This window comes from Berghia stephanieae, chromosome 9 (assembly GCF_034508935.2).
Source record: "Berghia stephanieae isolate SIO BIC M18660-M18661 chromosome 9, UCSD_Bste_1.3, whole genome shotgun sequence".
Taxonomy (NCBI): domain Eukaryota; kingdom Metazoa; phylum Mollusca; class Gastropoda; order Nudibranchia; family Aeolidiidae; genus Berghia; species Berghia stephanieae.
This window is the reverse complement of record NC_088368.1, coordinates 36,103,558-36,123,777: the sequence shown is the minus strand read 5'-3', so window position 1 is coordinate 36,123,777 and position 20,220 is coordinate 36,103,558. Positions and strand designations below refer to the sequence as shown.

The window sequence follows — 20,220 nt, the reverse complement described above, 5'->3', positions numbered from 1 at the left end:
AAGCACCTGACCAGTATGTGATGCATTATGGGCTTAAAAATAAATAGAAATAGTTAAATCAAATGAAATGGAAACACTTTACAAGGTGTCCCAAATCAACAGCAAAACTGAACATGAAAGGGGCTATTATAATTTCTTTTCAATAGAAGGAACACTAATTCCGTCCAGGATTCGAACTGACGAGTCACAAGACGAGTGTCATACAACTAGACCGCGATTTGAATGGAAGCTTCAATTTCATTGGCTTACAGAGGAAATGGGACTTTTCAGATTTCCCCTTTGTCAAATTTTTTTTTAATCACACGATGAATGATACATTATTAACTCACTCAACCCTAACACTGACTATATCCGTTGTTTACCTGGGTTACTTTTACCCCATGCCTATTTATTACATTTATGAGACAAATTATAGGCGTAGTATCATAGCTAAAGTTTTTTTCATTTTTACATGTTTAATGTAGTTGAATAAAACTATCCGCATGCTCGTTTTTAATACATTTTTTTTTCCAAATTTGAAAAGTAGGAAAATTCTCTAGGATTGAGTGAGTTAAAGACAAGTGAGAGATGAGGGAATGGCATCACTAAGGGGAATTCACACAATTTATAACATTTTTAGTTATTACATTTTTCTTCAATTATTACATTTTTCTTCTTTAACTTTGAAATTATAACGCTCCATCCAGGTCAATATCCCAGGGTGGGGCACTCAGGAAGAGATTTTCCACAACATTCCTCTGGAGGGAAGTTCAGATGAGGACTTGGATGATTTTGATGACATGGATGGGAAAGGGGGTGGTGGTGGCGGTGGAAAGGATGCTAAAGGTTAGTGGCATTGAAGGATAAGTTGTATATTGATCTTTTGTATGAGTCAATGTATATAGTTAACATGGTCAGTTACTGGATGGGTGGGTGTCAATAAATTATGTAAAGCCATTTTTTTTTTCTGTCCTTGACATTGTTTTTGGATGAGGTATTTCGCTGGTTCAGATAAGTAAGGATGAGGTTTTTCATATTTTTTTTCTTATCTTGCTTGTTGTCGGTTTTGTTGTTGTGATTATTATTATCATCATATTTTTATCATCATTATTATTATTATTATTATTATTATTATTATTATGGACATTTTATTATTGAGTAATATGAAAACCGTCTTGGGTGGCTGTCAGAATAGCATTGGAGTCAAAATGATTGTCTTGCTTTGTCTATTTTATTTTGCACCAGTTCCTGCTTTTCATTTTTCCATATTCATAATTAGAATAGATTCAAGCAATAGAACATACATTGTCCGGAAGATTTTTTTTAAAAAGTAGTCCTTCAGAGCCATAAGGCCCATGGAGCCAGAGTTTATCCCGGTTTCAATAGCGTGAAACGGACAACAGCAATTGCTTGCTACCCTTTGAATAGGATGCTAGTCTATCGCAAAGTACTTTCCATCAGATCTGACAGACCCAGTTACCCAAATCACAGCTGAGTGGACATGGGGGTCAGAAAAAAAAATCTCAACTGCACCTGGGATCAATCTCGATCCCTTTGACTGTGAAGCGAGGGATCTACTTACTGAGCTATCTGGACCCCCTTGAAGATATAAAAGAGAGAGAGAAATGTTTTTTGTTGTTTATATTAATATGAGCTTTCTTTTAAGTTTGATATTGTGCTCAAAGTGCTTTACAAGGTGTCCCAAGCCTAACATTTCAGTCAGAATTCGAACTGACGACTTAACAGGTCACAAGCTGAGTGTCTTAATACCACTAGACCACAAAGCCACACAATGGATCTTGAAATTTCTTTATTCTCAGCTCATCGGAGAAGGCAAGTCCACGACTTCAGGGCCAGTGGTGCCATACCCAAACGCCAAGCCAACATCAAACGGGAATGCACCTATGAGGTTTTCGCCCATGACGTTTGGCCTCGGATTGCACATAAGAAAGTGGTATGTGTTGATGGGAGATGGGATCAATGAGGCCAGAGTAACATGTTTATTTCTTCTCTTTCAGTCATTTTATGAGTTATATTGACAAATTGATTTTTTAAATAGTTATTTTAAGAAGTAAAGTCCATATATTATAGTGAGTGAATTGAACTTTTTTCTCTTCAAATTTTACTCTCGACATGCAATCTCACTCTTTTTTTTATTTAATTTTTCGCATCGACGTTGGCAGTCTGAATTTACAATGAAAACATTGATGAGTGATGATGTTAAGGCGAATCAACGTTTCTTCTTTAGTGTTTCATTTGTGTCTTATTGACAAAGCGGAAACTTGAAATGTCCACATCATCTGTCTTTGTAAATTAAATTACTAACGAAAGAGTGAGAATGGAGAGGCTTCGTATGGGAACAATACAAACAATGGACGTTTCGGGTACAAACCCTTCGTCGTCAGCTCCACATTACACAAATTAATGTGGAGAGCAAATAAAATAAAATGCAAAATAACTTTTATTGTCTGTATTCAATGGTGGTTGGAGTATAAATGAAACGTGGGTAGAGTGTCCCAAGGGTGTGTTTGGGAAGATAAGAAAGGTAGCGTCCATTGTCTATATTATTTTCTAGTAGGTTCCTTCACATGCTGACCTTTCTTATCTTCCTGATCACACCCTTGGGACACCCTACCCACTATCCACACCACGCTAACGTTTCATTCATACTCCAATCACCATTGAGTACAGACGATACAAGTTCTTTTGCATTTTATTTTATTTGTTTTCCACGTTAATTTCTATATTGTTGTGCTGACGAAGGGTTTGTACCCGAAACGTCCATTGTCTACATTGTTCCTATACGAAGCCTATCCATTTTCACTCTTTCGTTAGTATTTTCACAATCACCGGCTTCAGGCAGCCCCTACCATTTTCTACTTGTAAATTGAATTGAAGCCTCCATTCCATTTTATCGTTTTTATTAATTTCTTCCAGCATCAAGTCGCAATGTTTGCTTTATAATTGGTCAACAGACAATAACCAGTACCTACTTTATTTATTCTACAGAATGAGTTCCATCCATCCCTGGTGTGGACGGAGATTATGTCAATCATCAAGGGATCCTACGAAGCACTGCAAACTAAAACCGGATTCCTGACCCTAGAAAAGTATCAAGAGGTTGGGCAGAAGAGAGCTCCAAATTTCTCCGGGGATAGAGATGACGTGTACACCATTTTCAAAAATTACCTCAAGTACAAACGGGAAAGAAGATTATTTGACGAAGCAGACCTGGTTTTCAACATGTACACAAGACTGAGAGAGGTTAGATCATTGTCTCCATTTGGGACTTTCCCCATTATGCTCTGTACGGTCGGTGTACTGTGATTTAATTTTTATTACAGACATTCTACCCTGACACTGATTATAACAGACAGAGAGGTAGTAATATTATTGTATCCATTTTGGACTTTTTAAACTTAAAACTTGAGCTTTTATATAGCGCAATATCCACTAAACGTGCTCAAAGCTCTTTACAAATGACTCCCTGACTAATAACATGTAACATTTAGGACGAGACATGACGCCTGTTAACGACCAGGTACTCATTTTACACCTGAGTACAGTGAGAGAATGTGAGTAAAGAGCCTTTTCCAAGGACTCAACTATGCGCGGCTTGGGACTCGAACTCAGGACCTTCGATCCGAAAGTGAGTGTCATACCATAAGACCACATAGCTGCACAACTTTCCCCATTATACTCTGAACAGTCAGTGTACTGTGATTTGATTTCTATTAAAGACATTCTCCACTAAAAACTAAGTACTTTGATAGTGTGTTCTTGGAATCTACATCTGTTTCCTATTTGAACCAATTCCCCTTTGTCTTACCTTTTCTTGGGTGCTTTAATTGTAATTCTAGAACTTTTTACTATCCCATTTTCTTCCTTTTTACTGGCGCTGATATGACCTTAATGTGTTGCAAGCATTGTAAAACCCTTAAAAACAAAAACAAAACAAAGACATTCTCCACCGACACTGACAATAACAGAGTTTGAGAATTATTATTTATGTATTAGATTTTTAATAAGAGAAAAGAGCTCCAAAATTCTCCAGGGATTTGTATGACGTATACGCCATTTTCAAAAGTCATCATCCTCAATCTCGTCATTATCGTCTTTGTCATCATCTTTGTTATCTTTATCATCATCAACATCATACTTCCTTCAACACAATACAACCTTTGCATCATTAGGACCAATTTCAAGTTCTTAATTGTTTCTATCAAATCTTGTCATTGCCTCTCATCCTAGTTCTCAGTAAAGCATATTTATTTGAATCCAATTCCACGATTTTCACTTAACGTCGAATTTCAGCTGCTTGCCTAAACTAAAAAGATGCTAGATCAAAGCAGTTTGCTTCACATAATTTATGGAACCTTAATTTACAATTTGTTTATAAATTATTGTTATTAGTATTGTTATTATTATTATTATTATTATTATTATTATTATTATTTATTATTATTATTATTATTATTATTATTATTATTATTTTATATTATTATTATTATTATTATTATATTATTATTATTATTATTATTATTATTTTATTATATTATTATTATTATTATTATTAGTATTTTGTTCTTTTTTGCTTTTTAAGTGAGCATTTATATAGTGCAACATCCACTAAATGTACTCAAAGCACTTTACAAGGGGTCCCTAGCCAACAACAACACTTAATATGTGGGATGAGACATGACGCCTGTTAGGTGATATTACCATTTTTCTGACAGAAACTACGCTGTTAACGGCCAGGTACTCATTTTACATGAGTAATGAGTATGATGAGAAAATGTGATTAAAGAGCCTTTGCCAAGGATTCGATTATGCTCCATTCAGAAAGGGATTCAAACCATGGACCTTCCAATCCATAGGGAATCATACCAGTAGACCATATAGCTGCACATTTAATCCATTCTTATTTTATTCCTTTTTGTTAACGGCTTAGAGGAGGTACTACAAGTTTTATTTATTTATTTTTCAGTTTTCATTATTATTATTATTATTATTATTATTATTATTATTATTATTATTATTATTATTATTGGGTTTTTTTAAAGCTACAAACGTTTACTTAAAGAATGTTATCCCTGTATTATTAGAATTGTTAGAATAATTTGTTCAGAGAGTTGTTATGACTATTGGCCAATGGCCTAATATAAACATTTGAACATTGAACATTATTATTATCTTTATTATTATTATTATTATTATTATTTATTATTATTATTATTTTATTATTATTATTATTATTATTATTATTATTATTATTATTATTATTATTATTATTATTATTATTATTATTATTTAAATTCCAAACTCCAGATGTCTTTTTGCAAGTGGGTGTTTGATGAAATTTATGTCGACGAACTCCAAGATTTCACCCAAGCAGAGCTGGCTCTGCTGATAGCATTGTCCTACGAACCCAACAAGATGTTCCTGACCGGTGATACAGCTCAGAGCATCATGCACGGAATCTCATTCCGCTTCAAGGACCTCAAGTCTCTTTTCTACTTTGCCAAGGAGTCCCAATCCAAGAAGGATAAAGGAGTCAGAGCCATCAAGGTTTATTGATTGGTTTTCTCTTTGTAAAAACTGTGAAATGGTTCTCGATTAAAGCTTTCTGTTTAGACTATAAATAACAATGTGAAATTGAATGTAAACTTCAATTTAGTATACGAAAACAGATAAAATGGACATTTCAGGTTTCCCCTTTTTATCAACAAAACAGGATGAATGAAACACTACAGGATTCATCCCGTTTTTGTTGATAAAGGGGAAACCTGAAACGTCCAGTTTATCTGTTTTCGTATATTAAATTGAGGCTTACATTCAATTTCACATGATATTTATTTCTTTGAGCTTCGAGCAGCAACATTTACATTGTTTAGACTATAGTAAATGGTATGAGACATAAGATAGCTTGTGTGTTTGTGTGTATAATTTTTTATAGCCAATATATTTTCAATGCTTAGAGTTTTAATATTTTTCGAGTCACCACTCCTTAGAAGATTTCCTCGTTATTATTATTCACCATTCATCATTAAATAAGGTTTAAAGGTGGGAGGGAACAGATTTTTTTTTTCAATATCTAGTGGCACTAACTGTATATTATTATTTTTAAAGTTGTGCCTAGCTTTTGTGACAAAGGTATCAGATGAGTAAAAGAAATTATTAGATTTTAATAAGGTGTTTTAATTATAGGATGATTGATATTAAGAATGTTGTTAGATTAACTCAGATGGGACTTTTAAAAATGTTTGGTTTCATTCCCGTTCATCTGCAAACGAGATACTTGTTCTGAACCGGTCTACCCCGATTGGATAGCTGGGTTTGTTTGATCTGGTAGAAAGTGCTTTTGCAATAGTCCAGCATTCTGTCAAAAAAAAGATAGCAAGCAATTGCTATTGTCGTTTCACACATAGAAACGGGGATAACTCTGACCTACTTTCATTCTATATTTTTATTAAATTCACTCAAATAGGTTATAGGTACTCATTTACTAAAATAATGTCTTCATTTATTTATTTTTTCCTATTCTAGCCACCAAAAGGTGTCCATCCCCTGAAGTATAACTACCGTTCACACTCTGGCATTTTGTCCCTGGCTTCATCTGTCCTGGATCTTTTGACCAAGTTCTTTCCTGAATCTTATGACGTGATGGACAGGGACCAGGGATTGTTCAATGGGCCCGAACCTGTGTTGATTAAATCGTGTAGCCAGAGTGAGTGTCACTGCCATTTTGAAATGGGGAAATTATGAGTTCAATTCTTTGTAGCGACTATATGGTCTCGTGGTATGACACTCGCCTTTATATTGGAAGGTCCTGGGTTCGAGTCCCGAGTGTCGCATAGTTGAGGCCTTGGAAAAAGCTCTTTACTCACATTTTTTCACCGTGCATAGGTGTAAAATGAATACCTGGCCATTAATAGCATTGTCTCTGTTCGAAAAAATATTGTAATATTGCCTTACAGGCAACCTGTTAAGTGTTACTGTTGGTTAGAACCCCTTGTAAAGTGCTTTGAGCACATTTAGTGGATATTGCACTATATTAAAGTTCAAGTTTTTTGAGGGTTATTTTGGTGGGTTTTTTTTTTTTTTTTTGGTCTAACAATTTCTTAAATTGATCACTAGAATTTTTTTGTTTCAAATTTAATGCTATTCCAAATGTTAACTTTATGGTGAGCTTAAAAAAATTTGTCTAAACTTTAGTTTTACATCTTGAAATATAAATTTTAAATTTAAGTCCATTTATTTATTTGTTCTTTTATTATCTCTTCATATATTACCTATTCATTATTTTATTTTTGTTACTATAACATTTGTAGCCCAACGCCTCGAAACGGGATTATAAATGCGAAATGGGGCGGGGAGTTTGCAATTTGAGAAATCATATTTATTATACTCCACCATAATGAATAGTAATTAACTTCAAGTTAACTGCAGCTTTTCTTAGTTCTTCAGGAATTAATTCAGCCTCATTTTAATCTAGAAATTTATGATATGTAGAGAGATCCTGGTTCAAGGTATTTACTATTGATGTGGTGGTCTCCCTACATATTTGTTGCCATGAAGGAAAGATTCAGTCCAAAAGGGTATATAATAATAATATCTTTTTCCACATCTCCATATCTAGCGGACCTGGCCCTCCTGTTGAGCGGCAACCAACGTAAAACATCACACATTGAGTTTGGAGCCCACCAGGCAATCCTGGTTAGAAACCAGCAAGCCAAAGAAAACATCCCACTTGACCTACAATCTGCCATCGTACTCACCATCTATGAATCCAAAGGGTTGGAGTTTGACGATGTCCTGCTCTACAACTTTTTTGGGGATTCTCAAGTGAGTACCTGATTGTCTTTCTCTCTCCCTCCCTCCCCCTCTCTCTCTCTCTCTCTTTCTCTGTCTCTCTCTCTCTCTCTCTCTCTCTCTCTCTCTCTCTCTCTCTCTCTCTCTCTCTCTCTGTCTCTCTCTCTCTCTCTTTCTCTCACACACACTCTCTCTGTATCTCTATCTCTCCAGTTGGATTTCTCAGTGCCTTTGCAATTTTTACAACATTAATTTCCCACCATAGTAGTGAGTGAATTCCATTCCAATTTCTTGACATGGTGATGTGATGGTTATTATTATCAATCCCAAATTTCATGATTTTCATTAATAAATAACAATCTGAAATTGAATGTAAGCTTTAATTTACGAAAACAGATAAAATGGACGTTTCGGGTTTCCTCTTTATCAACAAAACAGAATGAATGAAATACTACAGACGAATGAGATAATGTGGTAGTGGCGTTAACAATTGTAGACTTTTTTTAAATAATTTTTTTTTTTATGTGGGGGGGGGGGGGGGAGTTTTTTGTTTGTTGGGTTTGTTTTGTTTTGGGGGTTGTTTTTGATGTCTTTATTCATCTTAAAAAATATTTCCTCCCACAGGCTTCCAAGACAAATGAATGGAGAGTTGTCACAGACTTTCTGAATGAGTTGGTAGATGGGAAAAGGGAAGAAGGGAGGTTGGAAGAATTTGATGCTGGTAAGTGTCTGTAGTATCAGGGATAACTAGAGCATTTAGATTAGGCAATATACACTTAACGTGTTCAAAGCTCTTTACAACAGCTCCCTAGCCAACAGCAACTCTTAACATCATGACATTTTTTTTCCCCGACAATGACAATGCTTTTAACTTCCAGGTACTCATTTTATACCTGTGTACAGTGAAGTAATGTGAGTGAAGAGCCTTTTTCAAAGACTCAACTATGCATCTCTCAGAGTTTGACTCGAATCAAGCCGAAAGTGAGTGTCATACCACTAGACCACATGACATGGCAGACTCTGCCTAACTAGTTTGAATTCTGGTCAGGGCTGCAGATCACGTTCGTTGTGCCAGGGGGGGGGGGGGGACAAAATATCTCAACTTTACCCGAGATTGATCTCAGTCCCTTTGTGTTTATGAATTAACTCTTTCAGTGCCATTAGCCGCTCTGTGCGGCCAGAGCAGAATCTGTTCTATTGGGCCAATGTGCGCACGGTGCAGCCAGTCTTGAAAGGCAAAAACAATAATGTAATCCAATCCTACTTTCTACAAAAGTACTATAAATTGGACCAATGGTATCATTTCTTTCATCAGAACATTCAATTGGCCCTAGGGGAGGTATTTTAATTGAGATTTTGTGCCGAATTTGAATGTCGCTTTGTCTTAGCTTGTCATTCTTAAGCTGCCTCAATCAGGTGTCAGCCGTTTTGTGGCGGAAATGCGAATATAGCCTCATCACTGAAAGAGTTAAGTGCTCTACCAACTGAGCTATCGGGACCCTCTTCTCTCTTCTTCTTCTTCTTCCAGCTTTTGCAGGGTTGCCATAATGAATGCCACATCTCCATGCATCTCGGTTCAGAGCATCATCTTCCTCCCCCTTCTCTATAAACATATTAATATATAAAAGAAAAAAGTAAATAAAATTGTTCATCTTTGCCATGTTTATCAACGTATTATGCTGCTTTTTTGTTTCTTCCTCTAACAGAAATTTTGCGCAAACCAGGCAGGCCTCACCCTTTGACCTTTAATCCCATTCAGCACAAAATCCTCAACACCGAGCTGAAGCATCTGTACACAGCGCTGACACGTGCCAGAGTGAATGTGTGGATATTTGACGAGGACGAGGCCAAGAGTGCCCCGGTTTTTGAGTATTTCAGAGTTCTTCGACTGGTCAAGGCAGTCGGGCTAGGGGATGAGGGCCAAGGACTAGGAGGTTATTTAATTAATAATAATAATAATAATAATATAATAATAATAATAATAATAATAATAATATAATAATAATAATAGTATATAATAATAGTAATAATAATAATATTAATAATATATGATAATAGTAATAATAATAATAATACATTGTATATTAATAATAATGAATCGAATTTCTGTAGGGCAAAAGATTGAGCTTTTATATCGTGCAATATCCACTAAGCATGCTCAAAGCGCTGTAAAAGGGGTCCCTGGGCAACAGCAACATTTAACATGTAGGACGGGACATGATGCCTTTTAGGCGATATTACAAATTTTTCGAACAGAGACAACGCTGTTAACATCCAAGTACTCATTTTACACCTGAGTATGGTGAGAGAATGTGAGTAAAGAGCCTTTTCCAAGGACTCAAACTGTCCACTGAGCGAGGTTCGAACCCAGGAGCTTCCGATCCGAAAGCAAGTGTCATACCACTAGAACACATAGCCACTCAAAAATGATGACGATGTCATGTTCTATGCACTTTACATTGGCAATAATACTGTGACAAACATAAAACATTCGTAACAATTTATCAAATAGCACACATACTATCAATTTACACATACAAATAAAACAATAAAAGGCTGTTGAGCGCTCTACCATATCATGAGGAAGTGGTCAGAGCATTTTACAGGAAAATTAACACATTAATTCAGAAGAGAACCAACTCTTGCGATGCTTTTCAAACATTTCTTCTGATGAACAATTATTGATTGAATTGATTTGCATTAGCATAGGATGGAAGCTTTGTCTCAAGTTTTTTAAAATATGGAGAGAAAGATAAAGTGAGTAAATGTGACTCGTATATAAGGGAACACCGTTGTTCCTTCATATATGAGTCACATATACTCACTTTATCTTGCTCTCCGTTTTATTGGCTCATTTAGGCACCTCTAATTTTGGTTTTAAAAAGATAAACGAATAAGAATCTGTGCCAGAAGCTGGATCAAAAAACCATGTCAATATTTTGACATAAAAATCTGAATTAAATTCTTCCTTATCTGTAAATCTGGTTCATTTTCTTAGCAATGTTTCCACCAATTGTGATAGTATGGTCATGGCTGTGAAAAAAATAAAATTTATACAAGTTTACACTACTTATCCAAAATTATTGCCTACACAAAACCATCAACGACCCAAACACACCAATCATCATCCCAAACTACATAAAGAGCAAATCTGATGGTTACGCTACACGTAGATACAAGGCATCACAATGAATATGGCTGCGCTGTCTCTATGGACGCTTGCCGTGAATGTGTGTGTTAGTCTGTTTCTAGTATCCAGTTAGGAATTTGTTTCCATAAATCTCTGTCCAGTGCAAGTCGTGTTCTTTTCTTGGCTATTGAATGTCATCACAGCTGAAGCAATTTTATGTTTCTTTGTGTTATTGAAATCAGTTCTTCAGTTGTTGTTTCTAAATTTGTTTGAGATTTTTTGAGATATTGATTCAGTGTTGTTGAAAGTGAAGTTGGTGTACGCCCTGCCCTCGGTATCACAATACATACAACCATTTACACAAGAACAGACTCATACAAACACAGCTTTTTCCCAATGATTGGATGTCCAGACATAACGAATGCTTGGAATTCTTCAAAACCGTGTGAAAGCGTTGTTTTGATTGAACTGTAACTGAACATTTGCAGTGATGGGCCCATGGCGGGGCCTTTTGCAAATACAATCCATTGAAAATTGGAGACTTATCCTCTCAGTTCTGATCTGATCCCAATTCATTTTACAGTGACATGTTGTTATGGTTATGCACACAACAATTGGTTTGTTTTAAAATTCAGGTCAAACATTTATCACTCTTTACATCCTTTTGTTTAGATAAAAATGTCATTTCCCAAAAGCAAATGACATTTGGTCTCCGAGTCTTTGTGTTGAATGAATACGACAGACATGATCTGATGTTTATTCCGGTTTGTCTAGCATTAAACAGACAGCGGCAATTGCTTGCTACCCTTTGGATAGCATTCTAGTCCTTTGCAAATTACTTTCCACCAGATCTAACAGACCCAGCTACCCAGTCACTGCTGGGATGGACAGGGGGTCAGAAAAAAATCTCAAGGATCAATCCAGGTCCCTTTACAATTGTGTGAGTGAGTGCTTTACCAACTGAGCTATCAGGAGCTTTTGATTTTTGCTAGCTTGATTTTGATTTTCTGACTATTTTGTCATCTTGCTTTTTATGGCTGTTAAAAGGATCTGAGTTCCAAGCAGTGCAAAAAATGTAGAACTATAGAAACTAGTCAAAGTGACACTAAGCTGCTAAAAGCTGTGGACTGAAAAAAGTAATGAAGAAAAATTAATATGACAGCTTAGAAAAAGAATAAAATACTAAACACAGAACGTTTTGGGCCCAAAACCCTTCTTCAGCATTTGCAACAGTAGTAGTACTTTACAATTTGCTTACGGACAGCCTTGTCAAATATCTGTCTGGATTTTAAGTAATGTTTTTATTAGTTCTGTTATTGGCTGAAAAAAGGTTTTGAACCCGCAATGTTCTAAGTTCGGCATTTTGTTCTTTTCCAAAGCAGTTTTATTAATTTTTGTTCATGACTAACTACAGTAACAGCAATCACTTCAGATTTGCCTGTTATACTATAATTTAGGAGATGTGAGATTTTTACACAATGTTCAATTTTATCACATGTAGATCATTTATTCACCAAGAGGTCCACTGTCAAAGAATGGTATGCCAAGGCTGAGATGTTCATGAGAAGGAAATTGTACGAACCCGCCGCAAAATGCTTCAAGTGAGTGCAGATTTTGTAAACGTGATTTGCATGAGTGAATCTGATGGGTTAAGTTTGTCTTTGTTTATGTTTGCTAATGCATAGCCTTTCTCTTTTTTTTACTTGGTGGGCTCCTTTAACCTCCTATAGGGTGCAGAAGGTCACTTGCTGCGTCTACCATCCCCCTATATCTGTCTTCCAAGTTGCTTTCTGTCTTTGTCTTGGAATGGGATTATGTTATTTTGTTCTGGCCCTTGCAGGAGTCCTTGGCTGAGAGGGAAACAGTCTAATATGTAGTGTTAGTTTTGGAAGATGATATTTTTTTTCCTTATAAATCATCTCTCTGTTATGTACTGATTGTCATATTTTTTTTTGTTTTTATAAACATTTGAGTGTATTTCTCTTAGTGGAATCCTGTGCTGGTGTCTGGATGAAACTTTTAGGTGATCTCAGACTAAGTACTTTGATAGTGTGCTCTTTGAACTTACATCTGTTCCATATTTGAACCAATTCCCCTGGTCTTACTTTTTCTTGGGTGCTTACATTTTAATTCTAGAACTTTTTTACTATCCCATTTTCTTCCTTTTTACTGGCACTGATATGACCTAAATGTGTTGTAAGCGCTGTAATACCCTTTTTTTAAAAACATAATTTATCGTTAACCATTTCAAAAGTTTTAGATTAAAATCCCTATTACTCATTCTAGTTTGTTTTGGGTTTTTGTAATTAGTATCCCTATTGCTCAGAGGTAAGCACTTGCCCCCAAACAAAGTAGCTAGTATCGGAGCTGTTATGGGGAATGTCCAAAAAAAATAAAAGGGAAGCAGTCAAGATATGAAGTTTCAAAGTATTTTGTGGGACTATGAAGTCTGGTCAAATGACACCCACCCAGCTGGAAGGTCCAGGGTCAACACATGGTTGAGTCCTTACTCACATTCTCTCCAATACACAGGTGTAAAATGAATATCTGGTCGTTAACAGTGTTTTTCTCTTTTGGAAAAAAAATTGTAGCATTGCCTAAAAGGTGTTGTGTCTAGTCCTACATGAACAACCCTAAAACCTTTTTTCTTTTTTCTTTGATACTTGCAGTATGGCCCAAGACCACAAGATGGAGAAGTTTGCATCTGCTCATCACTTGGCCCAGAAGGCTTCCCTACAAAAGCAAATGCCATTGTACCTGGAGGCAGGAAGTGTATTTGTCCAGTGTGACCATCTCCACCATGCTTCCACCTGCTTTCTCAGAGCCAAGGAGAACAACCTGGCTGCTCTGGCTTCGGAGAAAAATGGCGAGGTATGCAGACCTGCCGACTTGAAATTTTAAAATTCATAATTTTTAGGGGATAAAAATTGTAGTCACTATAGATAACTTAAATAATCAACAATTTACTCTTACAACGATTGACTAACACTTCAAAATCCTTAAAATCATGTAGCCTGGCATCAACTGTCATTTTCAATAAGTTTTAATAACTTAGAGATGCTTATGAATTCTGAAATCGGAGCCAAGATTTCGTAATTCTACGAATATTTCTTTGTGGTTACGTCTGGGTATGGAAAATGATTTGGTAAGAATAATGATAAAGAAAAATATAACAAGCTCTATCTAGCTACCTACCTACCTATCTATCTATCTATCTATCTATCTATCTATCTATCTATCTATCTATCTATCTCTCTCCCTATATGTATGTATGTATGTATGTATGTATATGTGTGTGAGTGTGTATGTGTGAATGTATGTATATATGTCTGTCTGTATATATGTATGTATGTATGTATGTATGTATGTATGTATGTATGTACATCTTCATCATCGTCATCATCATCATTATCATCGTCATCAACACTAATATCATTATTACCTCTGGGACATTCTGTGGCAGAGTCTGAAACTTCACTGTTCAAATTAATACTCCAGCTCTATACATTGTACATTATTTTAGGAAATGGTATTATGTCAATGAATATGCTACCCTTGTTACATTATCATGTATATTTCCTGAAATAAACAATTTTGATATGACAACTTTAGTCAATTTTACAGAAATGTATAAACTATGAGGCCTGGAAAAACATAGGATTTCGTCTTTGAATTGGCCGTGTGATGGTGGAGGGTATATAATGTAAATACTGATGTACATATACATAAAATATGGACTGTTGTAATAGAACGAATTATGCTGTTAACGGTCTACATTATCTCAGATACAATGATGTCAGAATCCATTATTTTGACATTATTATCAGAACAGCACTTGCTTGCGAGTATTTTTGAAACTCTCAAATGTACAAGTCGGACATGCCAAATGAATGTAAATAGAGTAAATTATACTACCAATATTGAATATGAGACTTATGTATGTAATAGATAGATAATTCTCTATATTATCAATTCATTGACATTGAATACATTATTATATAATTGATAAATTGTATCTATGCATAAAAGTTACACAGAGCATTTAAATGTTTTTAGAACCTATTAGCTCTTATATGATACGATAATATTGTTACATATCTATCGTTAATAGGTTACGTTTGGTTGTCACTGAAATGAATGTCATTTTGTCACCCAGAGGAGTTTTTCCAAGTTGGCTGATCTGCTATTAATATATCATTATCATCATCATCATCATCATCGACATCACCATTGTCATCATCCTCATTATTGTTAATAGGTTTTTTAGGAGTAGTAGTTGTAGGAGGAGGAGTAGTAGTTGTGGTGGTGGTAAAGTAGTGTTGGCTATAGTAGTTGTAGTAGACGGAGTAGTATTTGTTGTTATTGTTGTAAAAATACTAGTAGTCGTTAATAATTTTTTTCCTTCTTTTACAGATGAAAAGAGCAGCTGATCAGTACAAACGCATGTCAAAATTCATTGATTCAAGCCGCTGCTATGAACGTGGTGGCATGTTTGACTTGGCCATTGCGGTACTCGTGGATTGCAAGGAGTTTGAAAGGGCTTTGGACTGTCTCCATCGATACCACAACTTGATAAAGGTATGACATCTCTCATCCTAAAGTTATCCTCTTGCTTCATTGCCCAATTTATTTTCACTGATTTCATTGATTTAAAGTTCCATCCATCGTTAGTTTTATTATTACTACCACAACAACTACTACTACTACTACTACTACAACTACTACAACAACTACTACTACTACTACTACTACTACTACTACTACTACTATTACTACTACTACTACTACTACTACTACTACTACTGACTACTACTCAACTACTTACTCACTACTACTAACTACTACTACTACTACTACTACTTACTACTACTACTACCATACTACTACTACGTACTACTAACTACTATACTACTACTACTACTACTACTACACTACTACTACAATACTACTACTATACTACTACATACTACTACTACACTACTACTACTACTACTACTACTACTACTACTACTACTACTACTACTACTACACTACTACTACTACTACTACTACTACTACTACTACTACTACTACTACTACTACTACTACTACTACTACTACTACTACTACTACTACTACTCCTACTACTACTACTACTACTACAACCACCACTACAACACATACTACTCCTAACTCTACTATTATTGTTATTGTTATTATTATCATCATTATTGTTATTATTAGTATTGATTGTTTTTTGTGTGTGTGTGTGTTTTTTTCTTGTCTTTTCAAGGAATGCCAACAGGAAAGCAAGGCTGTGCCACAAATAGTCGTCGATTTCAGACCACGAGACTGTCATTCCGAGAAATATTTGTTGTACTTGTGAGTGTCTTCTCCCATTTCATATCTTCTTGAATTCTGGGTGGAGTTCCTTACCTCACATAGTGGGCAGGGATGTCTTACAGTGTCTTCTAGTCCCCTATAATATCTGTTTTCCAACTTGCTTTCTGTCTTTGTCTTAGAATGAAATTACTTCGTTTTGTCCTGGCTGGATACCCTGGCTAAGAGGGAAACAGTCAAATATATAGTTAGTTTTGGGAGATGATATTTTTTTCCTTGTAAATCATCTCTCCGGAGATGAAATATTACATATCACTCTTGGACCATAACAGTGGTAGAGAGGATGAACCTGTGATAAGCCTTGTTGCCAACATTTCAATTTTTATTGGAGGAAGAAACTTTTGATATTCCTACTCCAATTAATGATGAAAGTCATCTTCACTCTTTTATCCCTTCCTGCTAGTATTAAGCTTCTGGGTAATATTTGAGACCTATAGACTAATGGGAAAGTACCATTTTTTGTTATCTTTATTTTTATAAACACGTAGACTGTAATGCTCAATCAGACTGCATCAGTCAGGGTTATGTTTTGTTTTTTGGGGGTTCTTTTTGTTTGTTTGGGGGGGGGGGGGGGGTGTTTGCGTTGTTGTTGTTTTTCTGGGGGTTTTTTTGTTGTTTTTTTTTGTTTTTTTGGAGGGGGGGGGGAGTGAAGAAAATGATCCCTCTTATTTTTGTTCTTGTTTTATTGTTTTGTTGTTTGTTTGTTTTTTTTTTTGTGGTGCTGCACTGCGGCTGATGCTTGGGTTATCTCACTCTTTCTCTTAAATAGACCCGAAAACAAGGGGTGACAGACAGGAATGGTCGGTAGTGCTTTGAAACCCTTAAATATGTTCAAACAAGCTTATACTTGGTGTTTTGTTGGGGGCAGCGTTGCTCAGCAGTTCGATCACTCGCCGCTGCACTGTGTGGCCTTGAGCAAGTCACCTCGCCCTAGCTCAATTTGCGGTGCTGCACTGCAGCTGACGCCTGGGTTTTTCCAGTCTTCCCTTGGAATAAACCCTAGAGAAAAATTTCCCCTCTGGGATGAATAAAGGGAATTCTTCTTCTTTTCATTCTTTTGTGTGTGTTTGTGTGTGTGTGTGTCAATCTAGACTGGCAGAGGAATACCTGACAAAGGATGAAGAAGACATGATGTTTAACACTGTAGTCAGACTAGAGGATCCTGAGGACCAGTATCACTTCTTGATGGACAAGGGGTTCACAGAAAGGGCTGCCTGCATTCTTGACAAATTGGGTAAGTATTTCAAGAGCTGCCAACTCTGGTTTTTCCCTAGGATTTTTTTTCTCCAGTTTTTAGAATTTTAGATTAGATAACCACTGACTAGAATTATGAAATCTCGTTTTTCCTTGGAGTTTTATTTCATGATGATTTAGTGCACAGCGTACACAACGACAACAGTTTAGTTGAGACGGTATCCCGTTCCTGACACCTGCTGACCCGGTCACGGTGAGCGGTCAATCACCGAGAGGAATTTACCTAACGGGGATTGCAGTTTTGCTCAGTTTAACAATGTTTTGTTTTATTGTCTGTAAGACACCCATATTGAATGAGTTGAAATAGCACTACTTGGTATAAAAGTTTATATTTTCTACTTTTACTGTGTGTTTTTTATTTTTTCATAGTATTACTAGATTTCTCAATATAAGTTATCAAAGAACGGTAACAAATTACACAAAAAATATAGTGGGTGCAACATTTCAAAAATTAGAGAAAAAAAAACGTTGCTATGGATTTGTCTGAATTTTATGTATTATAAAGACAAGATGTAAATACTTCTCCTCACAAAAATATTATTTTTCCTCAACAAAAATATATCCGCTACGAGCATTCAAACTCGTCAGTGTAGTTTGGGGCTGGTCTTTAACTGCATTGCGTTGATGACAAATCGCATTTTATTCATATCATTGATAATGCCGGATGCTCTTCTTTCCAATTTTACTGTTGTTTGGTGACAGGTCTCTGTGTGTTCTCCAAGAAGTCTAAGTCCAAAATTATATTGAGTGATGTGTGGTATGCAGTGGTACTCAAGGAAGTGTTGTTTTGGGATTATTTTGTTTGGAAAATATTTTCTGTATGTATCCGTGTAATGTTTTATTGCACTTTGAATATACTGGATTATGTCTGCTTTGATCGATTTTGTGTGTGAAATAAAGTTGTGCACATGACTATAGGCCTTGTTTATATTGTCGAAAATTAATCCAATACTGCATGCGTCGTCAATGATGAGTGGGTCGTGGGTGCAGTTCTTTGTTTGTTGGATAAGTGTAAGTGTGAGTTGCGTGTAGACTTTTTCTTGTAAGTATTTGTGGCAGTGGTTGCCAATGAATGACCTGTTGTGGTAAGCCTGTTGTGTAATGCGGTATTCTGTCCAATTCAGAAGCAATAGGACCATCCCTGAGGGTGAGTGGCTCGTGCATGAGATTTGAAAGTCTCTCCTGCGTTTCGGAGTTTGTTGTTAAATTCTACTCTGTCAATATCAAACATGCAAGTGCAACCCGTTTCAAGGTTGATTTATTTATTATTAGCGTCTTGGCAATGAGAAAATACAAAGAAGCTAATTAGTCGTGTGATCAATGTGCTTTATAATGTGTACTTTTTACACATAAATTATGAGTGTGCTCCTTGCTTGTCCAATGCCGTGTCAGTCCCATAGACTAAAAGAATGTCATTAGAATAATTTGAACATTTAAATGGTTTCTTGCAGGCACGTTTCTATTTCTGTGTTAAACAAATCATACCACATGTCCTACATAATGAATTCACTGCTTGGTTATGACTTGCAATTGTGTGGTCCATGCTGTAAGAGAAAATTCAAAATTGACTGAGCGATGTAAGCAATGATATAGTGAATTAATGAATAAAATGAGTTTTAAAACACTCTGTATTACTTCTCATATCCATGCATACATAACAGCGTACATAAAATTTGGAAAAAGAAAAACCAAATGCTTCACACAATTTGGTGAAAGAAAGGGGGAGAAGGAAAATTCTAACAAGCAGTTGAGCTAAGTTGAGGCCCAACACACAATGTCATTTAAAATTAAACATTAGCAAGATAATTCAAATTATGCAATTTAAAAATCAAGTTATCTCATCATTGAAAAAAAAAACAAAAATAAATAAATAATTAACAATAAAACCGCAGCGAAATATTACGTTTCAAGAACAAGGCTAAAGAAGCAATATCATTATTACCTGACCTACCGCGGAAAAATAATCATTACAAAATAATGAAAACTGAAGAGTAAATGAAACTTACCTCATTTTGTAGTAAAACTTGTGCCTTGTGAATCACACCCAAAAAATTTGAAATTTATAGCAACGTTTTTTTATAATCCTGAGGTAATTACAAGTAATTTTATTTAAATGTTATAGAAAAATAGGTGAATTTGAATCACGGCTTGTGGAATAAGTACTGGAGGTATTGAAATAAAAATTGGACCGATGGAAAGAGGAGGTCTGCGAGAATTCTTTGCATTTTAGGGGGAATTGCATTGTCACGAAGATCGTGAGGTTAATTGGTACGGAAATCATCCATTGGTATCACCCAATGCACGTCAAATCTACGTTCTGGGAATTGATATCGGCTGACCGCTGTTGACCCCGGTTACCTGTCGGGTGAGGTTACGTCGGTGCTCGGAACAGCGGGAAACTAAACGGTCAGATTTATAGTGCAGTTTAGACGCCGTGAGTGATGTTTACGCATCTAATATACAGTCTTTAAGTTTCACTTATGACAATTGTCTATTGGACTTCAAAAATTAAAGAACTTGCAGAACTTAATGTCTCATTATTTTAATGAACCAAATCAGAATGACAAGTAATAATGTGACTAGATCATGTTCGTAATTTTCGTATTTATATTTTTTAGCTATTTTTCTTTTGGTCTTTTCTACTAAGCCATAACTTAATTGAGATG

At 35.6% G+C, this 20,220-nt stretch overlaps 1 protein-coding gene across 6 annotated transcripts in view; it reads left to right on the top strand.

Moving 5' to 3' along the window:
- The window catches only part of LOC144980141 (TPR and ankyrin repeat-containing protein 1-like), a 110,545-nt gene that overhangs the window by 71,744 nt on the left and 18,581 nt on the right, over window positions 1–20,220 (top strand). For all 6 annotated transcript variants that reach the window (XM_078927697.1, XM_078927695.1, XM_078927698.1 and 3 more), the window contains 13 exons: window positions 687–825; window positions 1,800–1,933; window positions 2,989–3,243; window positions 5,308–5,547; window positions 6,526–6,706; window positions 7,619–7,824; window positions 8,416–8,512; window positions 9,498–9,725; window positions 12,423–12,522; window positions 13,591–13,792; window positions 15,335–15,499; window positions 16,194–16,282; window positions 17,392–17,534. In XM_078927697.1, the coding sequence (XP_078783823.1) occupies window positions 687–825; window positions 1,800–1,933; window positions 2,989–3,243; window positions 5,308–5,547; window positions 6,526–6,706; window positions 7,619–7,824; window positions 8,416–8,512; window positions 9,498–9,725; window positions 12,423–12,522; window positions 13,591–13,792; window positions 15,335–15,499; window positions 16,194–16,282; window positions 17,392–17,534 (2,179 nt within the window). The remainder of the gene's footprint in view (window positions 1–686; window positions 826–1,799; window positions 1,934–2,988; window positions 3,244–5,307; window positions 5,548–6,525; window positions 6,707–7,618; window positions 7,825–8,415; window positions 8,513–9,497; window positions 9,726–12,422; window positions 12,523–13,590; window positions 13,793–15,334; window positions 15,500–16,193; window positions 16,283–17,391; window positions 17,535–20,220) is intronic.